This window comes from Microtus oregoni, unplaced genomic scaffold, assembly GCF_018167655.1.
Source record: "Microtus oregoni isolate MIOR12 unplaced genomic scaffold, Mior012 000002F_ref0000024, whole genome shotgun sequence".
NCBI lineage: Eukaryota > Metazoa > Chordata > Mammalia > Rodentia > Cricetidae > Microtus > Microtus oregoni.
The window spans coordinates 55,540,478-55,555,084 of NW_024543061.1; the positions used below are offsets into that span (position 1 = coordinate 55,540,478).

The 14,607-nt window shown below is 48.3% G+C and overlaps 1 protein-coding gene across 4 annotated transcripts in view; it reads left to right on the top strand.

The window, feature by feature from the left end:
• Atg7 (autophagy related 7) overlaps positions 1-14,607 on the top strand; it is a 214,003-nt gene that overhangs the window by 66,795 nt on the left and 132,601 nt on the right. For all 4 annotated transcript variants that reach the window (XM_041680156.1, XM_041680146.1, XM_041680165.1 and 1 more), the window contains 4 exons: positions 363-557; positions 1,560-1,760; positions 3,282-3,397; positions 7,249-7,324. In XM_041680156.1, the coding sequence (XP_041536090.1) occupies positions 363-557; positions 1,560-1,760; positions 3,282-3,397; positions 7,249-7,324 (588 nt within the window). The remainder of the gene's footprint in view (positions 1-362; positions 558-1,559; positions 1,761-3,281; positions 3,398-7,248; positions 7,325-14,607) is intronic.

Genomic DNA, 14,607 nt, shown 5'->3' on the forward strand with positions numbered 1-14,607 from the left:
TTGACAACTCCGGGAAAGCCAGTGTTATCATACTTGCCTGTGTCCAGTGGGATGCAGAAGATTGAGATGCAGGTTGTGATCCTGGCACACTTTGCTTTCTGTGGAAAGTGAACATCCCTGGCTGTGTTACACCTGTGGCTCTGAGCTTTATTCTCAGCAGCACACACACACACGCACACACACACACACACACAAATATACACAGACAGACACATGAATATGTATACACACAGACACTTACAAATGGCTCAAGGAAGTGGAGAAGGTGGAGAGCACAGGCCCAGATATGTGAAAGAGCAGTAGCACTAGGCCCCGAAGATTCCTGGTTGTAAGTGATGTAAGTATGACCATTGCCTCCCTAGAATGCCTGCGGGTTCAACATGAGCATCCCCATGCCAGGACATCCTGTGAATTTCTCTGACGTCACACTGGAGCAGGCCCGCAGAGATGTGGAGCAGCTGGAGCAGCTCATCGAGAGCCATGATGTCATCTTCCTGCTGATGGACACCAGAGAGAGCCGGTGGCTTCCTGCTGTCATTGCAGCCAGCAAGCGGAAGGTGGAGTGTGTCTAGAGCTTAGTGAGCCACCCAAGAGAGAAGCGACCAAAGCCTGCCCTCCCCCAGGAGGGAGGGTGACCTCTGTGGCCTTGTAATCATAGCCTGCCCTCCCCCAGGAAGGAGGGTGAGCTCTGTGGCCTTATGAGTGCATTTTACTGTTTTCTTAGCAATCCTTGCAGGTGCTAACTGTTGGTACATATGAAGGTCAAGGGCTTGTGCTGTAGGATGCTTTACTAAATATGCAGTCGCTCTCAGGGAGATTTTCAAAGAATGGTAATAAGAAAATGCCATATTATAAGATAGGAGTATATGAATCTTAAATGTTACAGCTCTATATAAAAGCATGCATGTCTGCCTCTACCACAGTCCACCCCTCATCTGTCTGTCAGTCGTTGCCACCTGTCTGTCTGTTGTGTATGAGACAAAGGAGAAAGAAAGGGAGAGGAGATGCAAGAGGCAGTGCCCCAGCAGTTTCTGGAAGCCCCAGAACTCTGTCAGGGGTGGTTTTATTTTTTCTCCAGCGTGCCATTTCTTGATTATTTCAAACTTTGTATGTGACCAAAAATTATGGAGAATGACTAAAAATCACAATCAAGAGGAGTTCTTACAATACAAATGAAGAAAGCTTCTCTTAAAAGCCCACATGGTGGGCATGTCGTGGTTTACAAATCGCGTCTCAGTAAAACTTTCCGAGAACTAAGAGGAAAGGGCAGGATGGTGCAGGTACCCACCAGCTGCTCTCCACGCCTCCCTCCTGGCACTGCATGACCTTGGGGGAACTCCGACCTTCTGTATCCTTGTCTATAAAAGGCAGTGCTTGTAGGGGGTTTTAAATGAGATGGTTTGTATTAGCATCAGGTCTCTTGCAGGTTTCAGTTGGCTATAGAAGTCTAGTTACGCTCACATGAAAAAGAGAGCAGTTTAAAGGAAGGCACATATGAGCTTAGCCTTGACTTGTAGTCTGTCTGTCCTGACGCCCTTTTATTCCTTCTATGTGAACAGCTGGTCATCAACGCTGCCTTGGGATTTGACACCTTTGTTGTCATGAGACACGGCTTGAAGAAACCCAAGCAGCAGGGAGCTGGGGACCTGTGCCCAAGCCACCTTGTGGCACCTGCTGACCTGGGCTCCTCACTTTTTGCTAACATCCCTGGATACAAGCTTGGCTGCTATTTCTGCAATGACGTGGTAGCTCCAGGAGATGTAAGTTGAGTTCCATGGTTACAGACAGTTTTGCTCAACATCCACGTGCTGGGGCAGGATCTCCCCAGGGCTGATTAAAGATCGTCTAATAAAGAGCATTCTCTAGTTGGGGTGGGTGGCATCATCCCACCATGAGGCATGATTGGCGCCCTTTCCTGAATGGCCGAGCCACAGTCACTGCATGAATGTGGCCACAGCCATGTGACAGAAGCCGAGTAAAGAAGCTTTTGCATTGCCCGGTTCCTTAGAGAAAGAGCTCCACATACGAGAGACTAAAGCCCCAGGTGCTGGTCCAGCCCTTCTGCTGTCTCCTCGGTGATTCAAAAGGCCTCTTGTTCCCTGTGACTGTAGAACAGGGCAGGGCACAGGCCGGTCACACTGTCAGGAAACTTTGCTTTTCAGGTAAACAGCAAGTGTCCTTTTGATTTGGTTTGGCTTTTTAAGTATATAAAGTATGTCTCTTACAGTATTCAAGAGCTGCATAGAATTTAAAAAATGTATTTGTTGTTTGTCTGAAATTGAACGGTCAACCATTCCTCATGTATTTAATCTGACAGTCTAGGTGAGGAAGCTCACCTGTCCTGGGGATGCTCAGTGTTGAGCAGGTGGAATGTGAGGCGGCCAAGAGCCTCTCCAGCTGGGCCAAGTGAGGCACAGTGAGCTCGCTAGGAGGCCTATTGAGTCTGCTGGAGCAGTCATTCCTCAGGCGTCCAAGGCCGACATGTTCTCTGAATTGCCCTGTCTCCCCTGCTGCTATTACAAAACTCAGTCTGCTCTCTGCAACAACTGAGTTTTCCTTCCCCCACACAGAGGAAAGCTGTCATCTTCTCTTGTGTGAGGAAGGAGGCTTAATGATCTTCATCAAGTGCTAGAACGTGCAGCTTGAACTATTTATTACCATGATAGCAGGGTTGAGGCCTCAAGCAGGACAGCCTTGTGTTTTCATTCCATGAAATGTTTGTAGCATCAAATGAAGCCAGGATTTGCCCCCATTTAGAAGGTTCGATTCTGTGGGGTTGACCCAGTGACAGCTTGTGCGTGGAGCCAAGTCATGAAATGCTTGCAGTTTTGCAGTTAAGTCCTCAGACTACAGCCAAGGTGATGAAGGATGTGCCTGAACAGAGGGCAGCAGGGTAGAGATTGTGGCTCCTTCTCACTCTGAGCCATTACCTCAGGGACAATGGCAGACAGGGCCACTGGCTGCTCATGATTGTTCCTCCCTGTGACTCAGCCCTCATCTACAGGAGCACTGGGTGCAGAGCCACCATGAGGCCATCCTGCTGATGGTTAATGTCTCCATCTCTGTCTCTTAACAGTGCGCATCCTGTCAGCATATTGCCTCATTTAATCGCATACTCTGCTTTATTATGACCCTCCCAATACATGGTAGGGCGAGGCTGCCTGGCTTTTGTCAGCTACACCAGTCTTATAGAATTTTCATCTTTACCGTGGAGTTTCAGGTTCACCTAGGGCTCCCTAGACTGGAATAGTCTCTACATGTCAGTGGTTGTTTCTCTTTAGTCCACCAGAGACCGGACGTTGGACCAGCAATGCACAGTGAGCCGCCCAGGCCTGGCCGTGATTGCAGGTGCCCTGGCTGTGGAGCTGATGGTGTCTGTCCTGCAGCATCCTGAGGGGTGAGTCTGGAGCCCAGAGATGAGGGTTTGAACTAAGCGCTTGTCAGTAATCGCTGGGCACTGTCTCCCTCAGGCTCTTTTGGCCTCTTGGCTTTTCTGACCTCAAAATAAGACTGAGAAAAGCAACCTAGTCCAATTCTTTCACCCAAGTACTCAGCCTGTAGTTTCTGGGGTATGCCCTGTGCCGTTCTTGAATTATTTTGCATTTTCGGACAACTGATAAGGAAGACTTTGGTAAGGGCATCTATCTTTCACACTTCTCTTCTGTTGGTCTATTGTGGTTTTCTTAGCTCTGGACATTGTAACTGTATATACTGTATAATGTGTATACTGTATATACTATGTGTATACCGTATATACTATGTATATAATGTGTATACCATATAATGTGTATACCCTATATACTATGTATATAATGTGAATACTGTATAATGTGTCACTGGCATTAGGAATTGTATCAGCTGCCTGTGACCAAGTTCTGTGTCCAGGGACTTGGTCAAATAAAGTTCAAAGTCCACAGTCCAGGGTGGGTCCGGAGGCTCAGCCTGTGCCACTCAGCCTCCCTCACCTGTGAACACAGATGCTGCCTGCTCTCTGTTATCACACCTGTGTGACGGTGTCTGCTCACAGGCAAATAAGCCTTTGCTTTAGTAGCAAACTAAAAGCCATCGGACTGGAGACAAAGGGACTCCTTTCATCAATTTTCTGAGTTTTTTTAATTAGATTTGTTCTTGGATGATGTCATACATGTTTATAGCATGATTATAGTGCTGACTGCTCTCCCTTCACCACTGCCCGTCTCCCCTTTCTACCCTGTAAATATCTCTCTCATATACATGGCTTTTTGTTTTGTGACCCACTGAGTTTGCCTGGGGCTAGCTGTGTTACTATGGGTTTTGGGCTCAGCAGTGGGTATACAGCTCCATACTGTGCCTTCCTCCTTCCCAGAATCCACCAGTTGGTGATTGCTCAGCTGAGCAGTAGGGCCCCTTTGTTACTGTTCTCCAGGAAGCATTTTTCAGATGACTGTAACTTAAAACAACACCACACCTTTTAGCTAGAGAATGGACAGAATCCATACGAAAGATCACAGGTAGCATGAGGGAAGTCACTTTCTCTTTCACCTGCTGCCAGGGACGAGCGTCACAAATAGACATTTGTTACTATTGGGATCTGATTGGTGTGCTTGTCCCATCTCCTGTTCAACCTCAGCACCTGTCTTGCTGCTTCTCTAGAACTTACCCTCCCCACAAAGCCCATGCCTGTCCCCAGTTCCAGCCTGGCTTTTCTGGCACATTCATTTCCTAGGCACACCCTGGGAAGGATGAGTGCACAGGCCAGCCTTTCCCTGTCTTCCCAGGGCAGTCCTGGTGCCTTTCCCTGTTGGTCCTGAGTGTAGATCTTACCTACTTGTTGCTGTTTTCAATCCAGGGCCGTTGGCTGTCTTGACATCAGCATGCCCTTGCAGATCTTAGCTTGCTAAGTGCAGCTGCTCCACTCTGCAGAGCCCATCAGGCTCACGCACCCTCGATACCGCTATGTGCTGTTTTGGTTGAGTATTGAGTAGTCCCAAGACCACTGTTTGCTGTGCTCCTAACAGTGACACAGCCAGTGCTTTACTGTCATGGCAGCCTTGGACAATGGGTAAGCCACTGTCTCCTGGAGTCCTTTTTTTTTTTTTTATTTGCCTACAGCTGCCTTGGTGATGCAGAAATGTGAGCTGTCCCTTAAAGACCCTTTCCAGAAAATGCATCCTTTGATTTCCCTAGGGAGGAGTGCTAAGAAATCTAGCTTTGTCAGCTGGGCCTGTTGCACCTCTGAGTCAAGCTGTAAGAGGTGGAAGAGGAGGCTGAATGCTGGCTAGATGACCAGCAGTGTCTTCACATTTAGTTTTGAAAATTCTTTAAATATTTAAGCCCTAGAAGATATTGTTACATAGTATTTATTTAGTTTTTGTTATCATGTTTTAATTCTTCCTGTATCTCCAAACTTGTGGCTCCAAGGCATTTTCTTCTGCCTGTAGAATTACCTTAACCTTTTCAGTATTTGTTTGTCTGAAACTGTCTTTTGATTAAGGAGGTTTCTCATTTTGATGGAATTTTAGACTAGCATCTTCTCTCTCTCTCCTTTTTCTCCTTCTTCTCCCTTCCTTCTTTTCCCCCGCCTTCTCCTCTCCCCCCCCCCCATCATTTCTGGATATTGAATTTAGGCCTCACACACGCTAGGCAGGTCCTCTGCCATGGTGACCCAGTGCCAGTTCTTATCTCTCGGGGCCTGTGAGTCATCTCTCCTCCCTTTTACCATCCCCTGTGAGTGGTCTGCCTCTCTCTGTGGCCTTCCCCCCAGTGACTTTGGGGGCAGTCTCCCTGCTACAGCTCATTTTGGCTCAGGCTTCTGCAGCTTCTGGCATCTTCAGCATGTGAGTTCTGTCTGTGGTGTAAATTTTCTGCCCTGTCCCCTAGAACACCACACTTTCCCATGCTCCTGTCTCCGTGCTCTTTCTAAAGACTCCGGACTGTACTCTGTCTGGTCCCCCGTATCCTTGTTCTCTCTCTCTTCTCTTGCTTCAGCCTGTTATTTTTGGTTGGCTCATCCGCCTGTGTGCCTGGCAAAGGTTTTTAGCATCACTGTTACATTTCAGCTCTAGACTCCCCATATGATCTCATCTCACACAGCTCTCATTCTCCACTGAAGCTGTGATTTTGGCCTGAGGGCAAACAGGTGCCTGTGCTGAACTTCAGACATAGCAGTTCACTCTCAAACGTTTGTGCAAGGCACTGCCCCAAGAGAGTTGTAACTGCTGACTGCTCTAATCCCCTCTTGAACCTACGAGGGGAAAGTAGTAGTTGTGATTTGGACAGAATCTCACTGTGGATCCTGGGCTTGCTTTGAACCCATATTGCCCCTCCCACTCAGGGTGGTTCTCAGTCTGCCTATTGCCAGCATTACAAGGTCATGCCATCTCACCTTGCTTCTTAGTCCTGTTCCAATGGCAGAGCTAGGCTTGGTGTCTAAGACTCAGGCGGCTAGTGAGTGCAGCCAGGCTGCGACTCTGGAATCTGCTGGGTGTGCCACTGTAGTGCGGTGGAGAGGATGCAATTAGAAAACACCTTTACTTCATCCAAATCGAATTCCAAGAAAGATAACGCAGAAAGCCACAGCAGTACTCTGTCACGTGACTCAGAGGGCCCCAGTGGCTAGTAGACAAGGCATATAAAGTGGGCATGAGCCTAAAGGGGGCATTAAGGCCTTAAGGCCAGCCTTCACAGTGTAGTGAGAGCCTGTGAAAGGAAGGAGTGGAGAGGAGAGGGAGGGAGGAAGGAAAGAGAGAAGGGGGAGAAGAAGGGAGGGAGGAAAACAGGGAGGAAGAAAAGAAAGAAAGGAGGGAGGGAGGGGAGGAAAGAATAGAAGGGAGAGGGGGAAGAAGGAAGGAAGGAAGGAAGGAAAGAAAGAAAGAAAGGAGGAGTAGAGGAAAGGAGAGAGGGAGGGGAAGAAAGGAAGAGAGGGAAAGAAGGAAAGAAAGGAGGGAGGGAAGGAGGAAGGCAAGTCTTGCATTTGGCAAATTTATCTTGCATGTCCCTGTTGTATCATGCAGCCTCTTCCATTTCACAGCTAATGGTTAAGCTGCTTGGCTAGAGATGCGACAAGCTTGTTCTCATCTTTCCTACTCCATGGGGCCCATTGTTTTAAAGACTGCCTTTCCCTCCCTGCCATGGAATGAGTTTCCCTGCTATCTTATGAAGCGCAGCAAAGGGGCATTTGGTTCTATCTCTTTCCAGTGCCCCTGATGTTCTCTCATGTATTCGCCATGAGCACACATGAGCTGAGACACCCCTGCTTCCCTCTTGCAGGGGCTATGCCATCGCCAGCAGCAGTGATGACCGCATGAACGAACCTCCCACCTCTCTGGGGCTTGTGCCTCACCAGGTGAGTGATTTGGAAATGAACTTGTGGTCCTGCTCCAATCCTCTAATGGATGGGAAGGTGGGGTCACCTCCTCCTTCCACCAACACAACTCCGACAGCTGAGGTTTCAGAGGGGCATTCCTTAAGACATGGAGAATGTTCTGTTCAGTGGACACTGCCAAGAGGAAATGAACCCATGGCACTGCCTAACTTAGATGTGAGGCTGCTGACCAGACTCCATCATGCAGGACGAAAAGAAGGGATGAACTTTGGGTCAGACAGGCGTGGGTCCGTCTCAACCCTGCTGTGTGTGGCCTTTCCTGGCCCAGTCTCGAAGCTTCTTGGGGCCTTGTTTTTCTGTCTACAAATCACACTGAGCTAGCTCCCTGGTGGGCACAGAGGCCAGGCTGACGGCTGCCAACCCAGCGGATGTGGAGTAGCTGGCTCGCCTTCAGTGCCCAGTACCCTACCTGGGCAGGAAGCCTTTCTGGGCAAGCATGGGCAGACTACAAGCCATGCCACCCAGAAGCAGGACCTTTTCAGAACACAACCTGCAGGGTTCATGCCTGAGGCTGAAAAGGAAGACACTGGGCTGAGGCTCGATGCGTGACATTTCAAGAGCTGTTCTCTACGGTCCCATGCCTTCCACTCCATAACGGGGAGGTGTCCTGCGGATCCTGCCTGATAAACTTATTTGTTCCTTTGGTGCTGGGATGAAACTCTAGGGCCTCATGCATAGCAAACATGCGCTCTGCCACTGAGTAGTCAGCAGAAGGCGGAGCTAGCCCGCCACCATGGAGAGCCTGTGAAGCTGAGCTCCAAGCCCACTGGTGTTCTCCCAGAGCGTCTGTGGGCAGAGCCCGGGCCTGCGCCATGGCTCCTCAGCTCCGGCTCTGCTCTCTCTTGTCTGCACCACCTCATGTCTTAAACTTACTTTCCTAATCTTAACCTGTTCATGTCAGGAAAGTAGAAGCCAGGGTCCACGAGTACCTCTGCCTCAACTTTGGAAGCCATAGAACCCCAGGAAAGGTAGCTTCCGCTCAACGCCCCCAAGTGTGGCATTTGTATGACCTGAAGTCTTTTTCCACAGATACATTCCCAGCAGGGCCTGGTAATATGGTAGTCGCCCCTCCCCCATCACACACTAGCCTGCTGGCTTCCGGGCTGACCTGGGCTGCTCTCATTCACGTCTTCTCCAGGTCATCCTGTCTCCTTTCCTGCCCTGGAGCCTGCTCTTCATCTCTCTTACCAATTTCATGCTGACGAGGGTCTTAATTAAATTTTCAGTCATGCCCCTGCACTGGCTCCTTCCTTTAAGTTAAATTGCAGCCTCTGTTGCTTTCTCAGTGCTGAGGCCAGAGGGCAAAGCACCCTCCCTAGAGGGTGGCTGTGACAGATGCATGTGCCTGTGTTTCCCAAGTGCTATGGCAACTCAACCCTCGATGGGCATTCATTCCCGACGAGCGAGCCTGGCAATTGCCTGCCATTCACTAAGCTTTCCCTTCCTTTGCAGTTGTCTGAAGGGCTATTTTGGTTGTTGGCCATCTCTTCATTTGGCCTTTTCAAAGGCTGAAGAATAAGGCCACCGTATATGGTAAAAAGCCGTGTGTGTGTGTGTGTGTGTGTGTGTGTGTGTGTGTTTTACTTATTTCAAATTTTAAGCTTTTATTTTTAGCTACATTCTAAAAAGGAAAGTGGAAAAAGAACTTTAAAATTAATCAGAGTTGTTCAGTCCCCATTTAAACAATTTTTTCCTTTTTCCCAAGAGTAGGGCACTCTATTTGTGCAAGTTTGTTTGGATTAGGGAGTATCATCTCCCTAGAGCTGGGCCTGGCGGTATACTCAGCATCCTTTCTCCCTCCTCCCTCTCCTTCCCTGCTCCTTTTCCTACCCTTCTTCTCCCTCCTTCCCTTCCTCCTCTCCTTCTCCTCTTCCCCCTTCTCCCTCCCCTTCTTCTCTTCCCCTCCTTTCCCTGCTTCTCCATCCTCTAGAGACAAACGGTTTCCTGTTGGAGGGGAGCTGGCTAGGTCCCTTTGTGTGCTTTGCTTGTAAAGAATGACCTGTAAGGCTCTGGCTCATTTTCTCGGTGCCCCAGGGAGAGTGTTTATTAATCTGCTGCAGTGGGGTGAGATGCCTAGAAAGCCCCCCTACCCCCAACACCCCAACACCTCCCGAATGCCGCTGTGTAATGGAGAACATTCCTTGACTTCTCTGCTGTCCCGAGTGGGACCTGGGAGGCCACTGGCTTGCTCTGCCCCTCTGTGTGTGTTCACAGGCAAATTGACCCCGTTCAGATACTGTCAGGGGACTTTGAAAGACTTGATTAGTCCCCAACTGAAGTCAGCTAGATGTTACAGCTGAACTGAAGTCAGCTAGATGTTACAGCTGAAGAAACCGGCACTGAACCTGAACCCGTGAAAACCCACTTGATGTGAGAAGACAGGCGCTCTGGGTGGCAGACTTTTTTTTTTTTTTTAAACATTCGTTTTTTTTAGGCTCTGACCCAACACACAAGTTAGTAAAGCTGCTTGGTCTTTGAAGAGAGTGATTTTTTTTCCTCAAAAAATGTATTGTATTAATGCTTAAACTACATACAGATACATACAGATAATGACCCAAATCATTAAATGTTTGATCCAAGCCCTCAATATTGAACACACACACACACACACACACACAGAGTGTCAGACTTTGAACTTCCTGAAAATGGATTCCTACAGTATGTACCCTTTAGTCAGGAGTTTTTAGACTGTAGTTCTTAGCAAAGAATTACTATCCATGCCTTCACTTCCCACCAACCTGCACCTTTTATGAAGAGAATGGTACCCAAGCATGATGGCCCAGCTTGTAGTCCCAGCAGTTAGAGGTGGGGCAGACAAATCGAGAGTTCAAGGCTCTCTAGGGTACATAGTAAGGGTCAAAAGTGAGCATGGGAAGTAGGTGGCTCAGTGGATAGGTTTTAGATTCCTAGCATCCTCATAAGTGCAGGGTGAGCATGGCTGCCCATCTGTAACCCCAGCACCTGCACTCGGTGGGGAAGACACAGGAGGTTTTTAGAGCATTTGGCTAGCTAGACCAGCCTTACCATGGAGCCTTGGGTTCAAGTGAGAAACTTTGCCTTCGTGATCAAGGTCCCCACTCACTTGCACATACCTGTATGTACGCCTGCATACCTGTGCATCGCACACACGGGAAAGAGCGAGAGATGGGAAGCTTGTTGCTTTAGTCACCTTCTCATCTTCATGGCAGAACCTCTGCCCCGGGCAAGTTAGGAGAAGGATGTGTCTTAGAGTACAGTTCAGGACAGTGAGGAAACAGAAGCATGAGGCCACATGTTCACTGTATCCTCAGTCAGGATGCAGAGAGAGACTGTTGGGGTCCCCGCAAGCTGCTTGAGGTGAAGGTCAGCACCACCTGGGCAGGTGCTGGGCCCAAACTCCTAGAGTCTAACATGGGAGTGTTGCAAAGTCTAGAGCAGAGTACCTGTGGCCTCACAAGACGAATGAGTTCTACTGGCTGCTGAACAGTGCTCAGGGTGAGGGTCTAGGGAGGAAGGATTTTATAATTAGCAGAAGGATAGACTCTATTGATGGAGGAGGCAAAGTACATGGGGCCTCTTTCATAAGGATGGGTTCTGTTCACTGGGAGACAAAGCACAGGATTAGAACCTAAAAAATGCTCAGGATTTGGGGGAATTCAGGTGAAGGCCAACTCCAGAATAGTGGGTCTGCAAGTTAGACAACATCCACCCCAGCCTTCTGGGTAAAAAGGTGTCATTGGAGAAGAACAGCCTGCATGTCTGACAGTTCTGGTCCCTCCAGTGTTTTCCCTCAGCTGTAACTCCTATAAGAGATGAATGCTGGTACTCTAGGAGCCCAGGCCGTGGGATGTGCTACCCACATTCAAGACAGGTCTTCCCCTTTCAGTTAGACCACTCTGGAAACTCCCTCACAGACACGCCCCAAGTGTATCTCCTAGGTGACTCCCTCACAGACATGCCCCAGGTGTGTCTCCTAGATGACTCCCTCACAGACATGCCCTGAGGTGTATCTCCTAGGTGACTCCCTCACAGACATGCCCCAGGTGTGTCTCCTAGGAGACTCCCTCACAGACATGCCCTGAGGTGTATCTCCTAGGAGACTCCAAGTTCAGCCTTGTTGTCCACGACAATTGACCAACAATTGACCATAGTTGTTATCTTTCCCTGGCTTCTAAATGATGACTGAGCACTACAAGACTTTGATGGAGACCCATTCAGGTCTTGTAAAAATGTACAGACCTCTCTTGACACGCGAGGAAGTTGGCCTGCAGGTCCCTAAGAGAGCCTGACTGACAGAACTTAGTAGCCTGTGGTCTAATGACCTGCTACAGGTGTCCAGACACCCAGGACCTGTTTTATCTTGCAGACTGAGCAGTTAGCATTTTTGTCTTTAGGGAATGCACTTCTAGCTCTGAAGTAGAAGTAGGGAGAAGTCCCTGAGTGCATGTGTCCTGTGCCTGAGTGTGTGTGTGTGCCCTTCCCTGCTCTTGGAAGCCCATGATTCTCTGGGGCGCTTGAGTTCTTTTTTTTTTTAACTCTTTGCAGAAAAGCAAAACTAGGGCAGGGCATGAGCAAGGCTGGCCTGGGAGGCCTCTGAGTGAGGTAAGGTAGAGAGGGAGCTGGAGGCTCAGCCACTGTTCATTTCCTGTCTGCTAAGGCTCTGATGCCATTCTACCTAGACTTCAGTCTTCTACTGTTGTAGTAGGAGCGGCGAGGCTGCCTGCACGGCTAGCTTTACCCGAAATAATTACATGGAAACTGTATTCTTTTAAACATTGTCTGGCCCATTAGTTTTCGTTTCTTATTGGCTAGCTCTTACATACTGATCTAACCCATTTTTAATAATCTGTGTAGCTCCATGAGCTGGCTTACCAGGAAAGATCTTAACCTGTGTCTGTCTGGAATGAGAACGACACCCCACGTTGGGCGCCACTCTGTTGTAATATGAGCAGCGGGCTGTGTCCCGCCACCCAGCTAGCTTTACCTGAAATAATTACATGGAAACTGTATTCTTTTAAACACCGCTTGGCCCATTATATCTAGCCTTTTCTCAGCTAACTCTCGCACCTGGACTAGCCCATTTCTAATAATGTGTGTAGCCCACGAGGTGGCTTACTAGAGAAGATCTTAACCTGCATCTGCCTGGAGTGGGAGAATCATGGTGACTCCTTAACTCAGTTTCTTCCTCCCAGCATTCTGATCTGTTTACTCCACCTATCTAATTTTTGTCCTCTTAAAGGGCCAAGACAGTCTCTTTATTTAACCAATAAAATTAACACAAGCCAAAAGACTCTCCCCTATCATTCTACTTTTTTTATTAAGATTTACTTTTATTGTTTTAATTGATGTTGGTGTGTGTGTTTGCACACACGCACATACACACAAGAACACAAGTACCCACAGAGGTTAGAGCTGTCAGATGCCCTGGAGCTGGGGTTACAGCCAGTTGTAAGCTGCCTGATATATGTAGGCTTGGGGAATCAAATTCAGTTCCTCAGGAAGAATAGTATGTGCTCTTAACTATCGAGTCATTTCTCCATCCCAGGTCTTCTATTTTTAAAAAAGTCTCCTTATTTTGGGGTTCAAGGATGCTCAACTCTTGTGCCCTGGGAGATGAAGACTGTCTCCTTAGAGGAGGCCCAGCCAAGAGCTGTAGCCTAGTAAAGAACTTCCTTCCTCTCCCTCCCCTCGGGTTCCATGGCCCTCAGCTAGGCGGTGACAGGAGAAGTGGGTGGTTCGCAGTTCTACTGTGTTGGCTGCTGTGGTTTCTGACCTAGCCATGCTATCCACCTTCTCTGCCCAACCAACCGAGCAGGTGCTTTCCAGGCACAGATGTGCAGGGTACACTGGGATCAGAGCTAGCAAGAAAGTGCTTGCTCTTGCTATAGTCTGAGGTAGTAGACAACCAGACCACAAGGGTGTAGTAGAATCTCCATCCAATGGGAAGTATCTGAAAGCTAGGGTGGTCCTGTGTATATGATCTGACTATACCCTCATGCTGTCTGCCTTCTCCTTGGGCAAGTGTCCCATCTCCTCTGAACCTCGTGTTTCCTGTCTGGGGACAACTTAATAACGAGCCCCCAAGAGTCACTAAATATATAATGTATTTATATTAGATTATATTATATATATAATATAATCTAAATATAGATGGTATTTATTAAGCACTAGCAGAGTTTGGGGCACATGAGATAGTTGCCTGTGCTGGCTTTCTTTCTCTTTCCACTTTTTATTAAAGTGGAAGTTTATCTCTAAAAAGGAAATTAGAATCCTAGAACTCGGGAAACAGTGCTTGCTACATCTTGAGAGTTAACTGTATCCTGCAATATTTTCTGAAGATGATGCTGGCTGGCTTCCAGGTTAGCTCTTTGGTCCCTCTGTGGCTCCACTTCAATAATGAGAGGCAGCAAGGGATGGGAACGGAAGCTGTTATCTGAAACAAAGACCTCTGCACTGTGCCCGGGCTCACTGTTGCTAAACTCCATCTTGGCACGGATTGAGATTAAGAATCTTTTCCAGCGTCCAGGATTGATCTGGAGTTTGGAGCATGTTTTTATGCATGCAGACTCCAAGCTCTAGCAACCTTGCCAAGCTTGAAGGGAGCTGCTGCAACACTCAAGCATCGGGGGCACCTTTGGGGTGACCATTTGTTCCTGAGCAGTTGATCTTAGGATCTCATTGAGGCTAAGTGGGCTTGGCACCAAGGTTAGTTTTACTGAGCACTGGTGGAAACATGGCCAGGACAGTGGTTCAGAGAGGAAGGCCCCTTCCTTTCCTGATCTATTTATTTTGTATCCACCCTGGCAAAAGCCACTGAAGATAATTGAATTCACCTGAGAGGTGTTACCATCTGCGTTTTCCTTTCACAGAGTGTTTGAATTCCTCCTCCTCTCCCTCCTTCCTCTCTCTGTGCATTTCAGCTTCTCCACCAGGATTTTAGAGCCAAAATAAACCAGAAATGAGATTCCTGGCTTTAATCTGTAGTGTTTGTAAGGCTGTGCCATTTCTCCGAGTCTTGGTTATCTCATCTGGAAAGTGGTGGAAGGTAACGGGATGGCAATGACGCCAAAATGAGCTGCCACAGGACAGATGAAAGCACTCCCCTTGGAGACCTGGCACGGTGCCTGTGCATGTGAATGTGCTGCATCCTCACTTGGCATGACGAGGGTACGCTTTGTCTGCTGCATGGAGAACAGACCAGAGGTAGGAGGGCCCTGGTGTAAAACTGAAGTCACTTTAGCTAAAATTACAACCACCCAATTGAG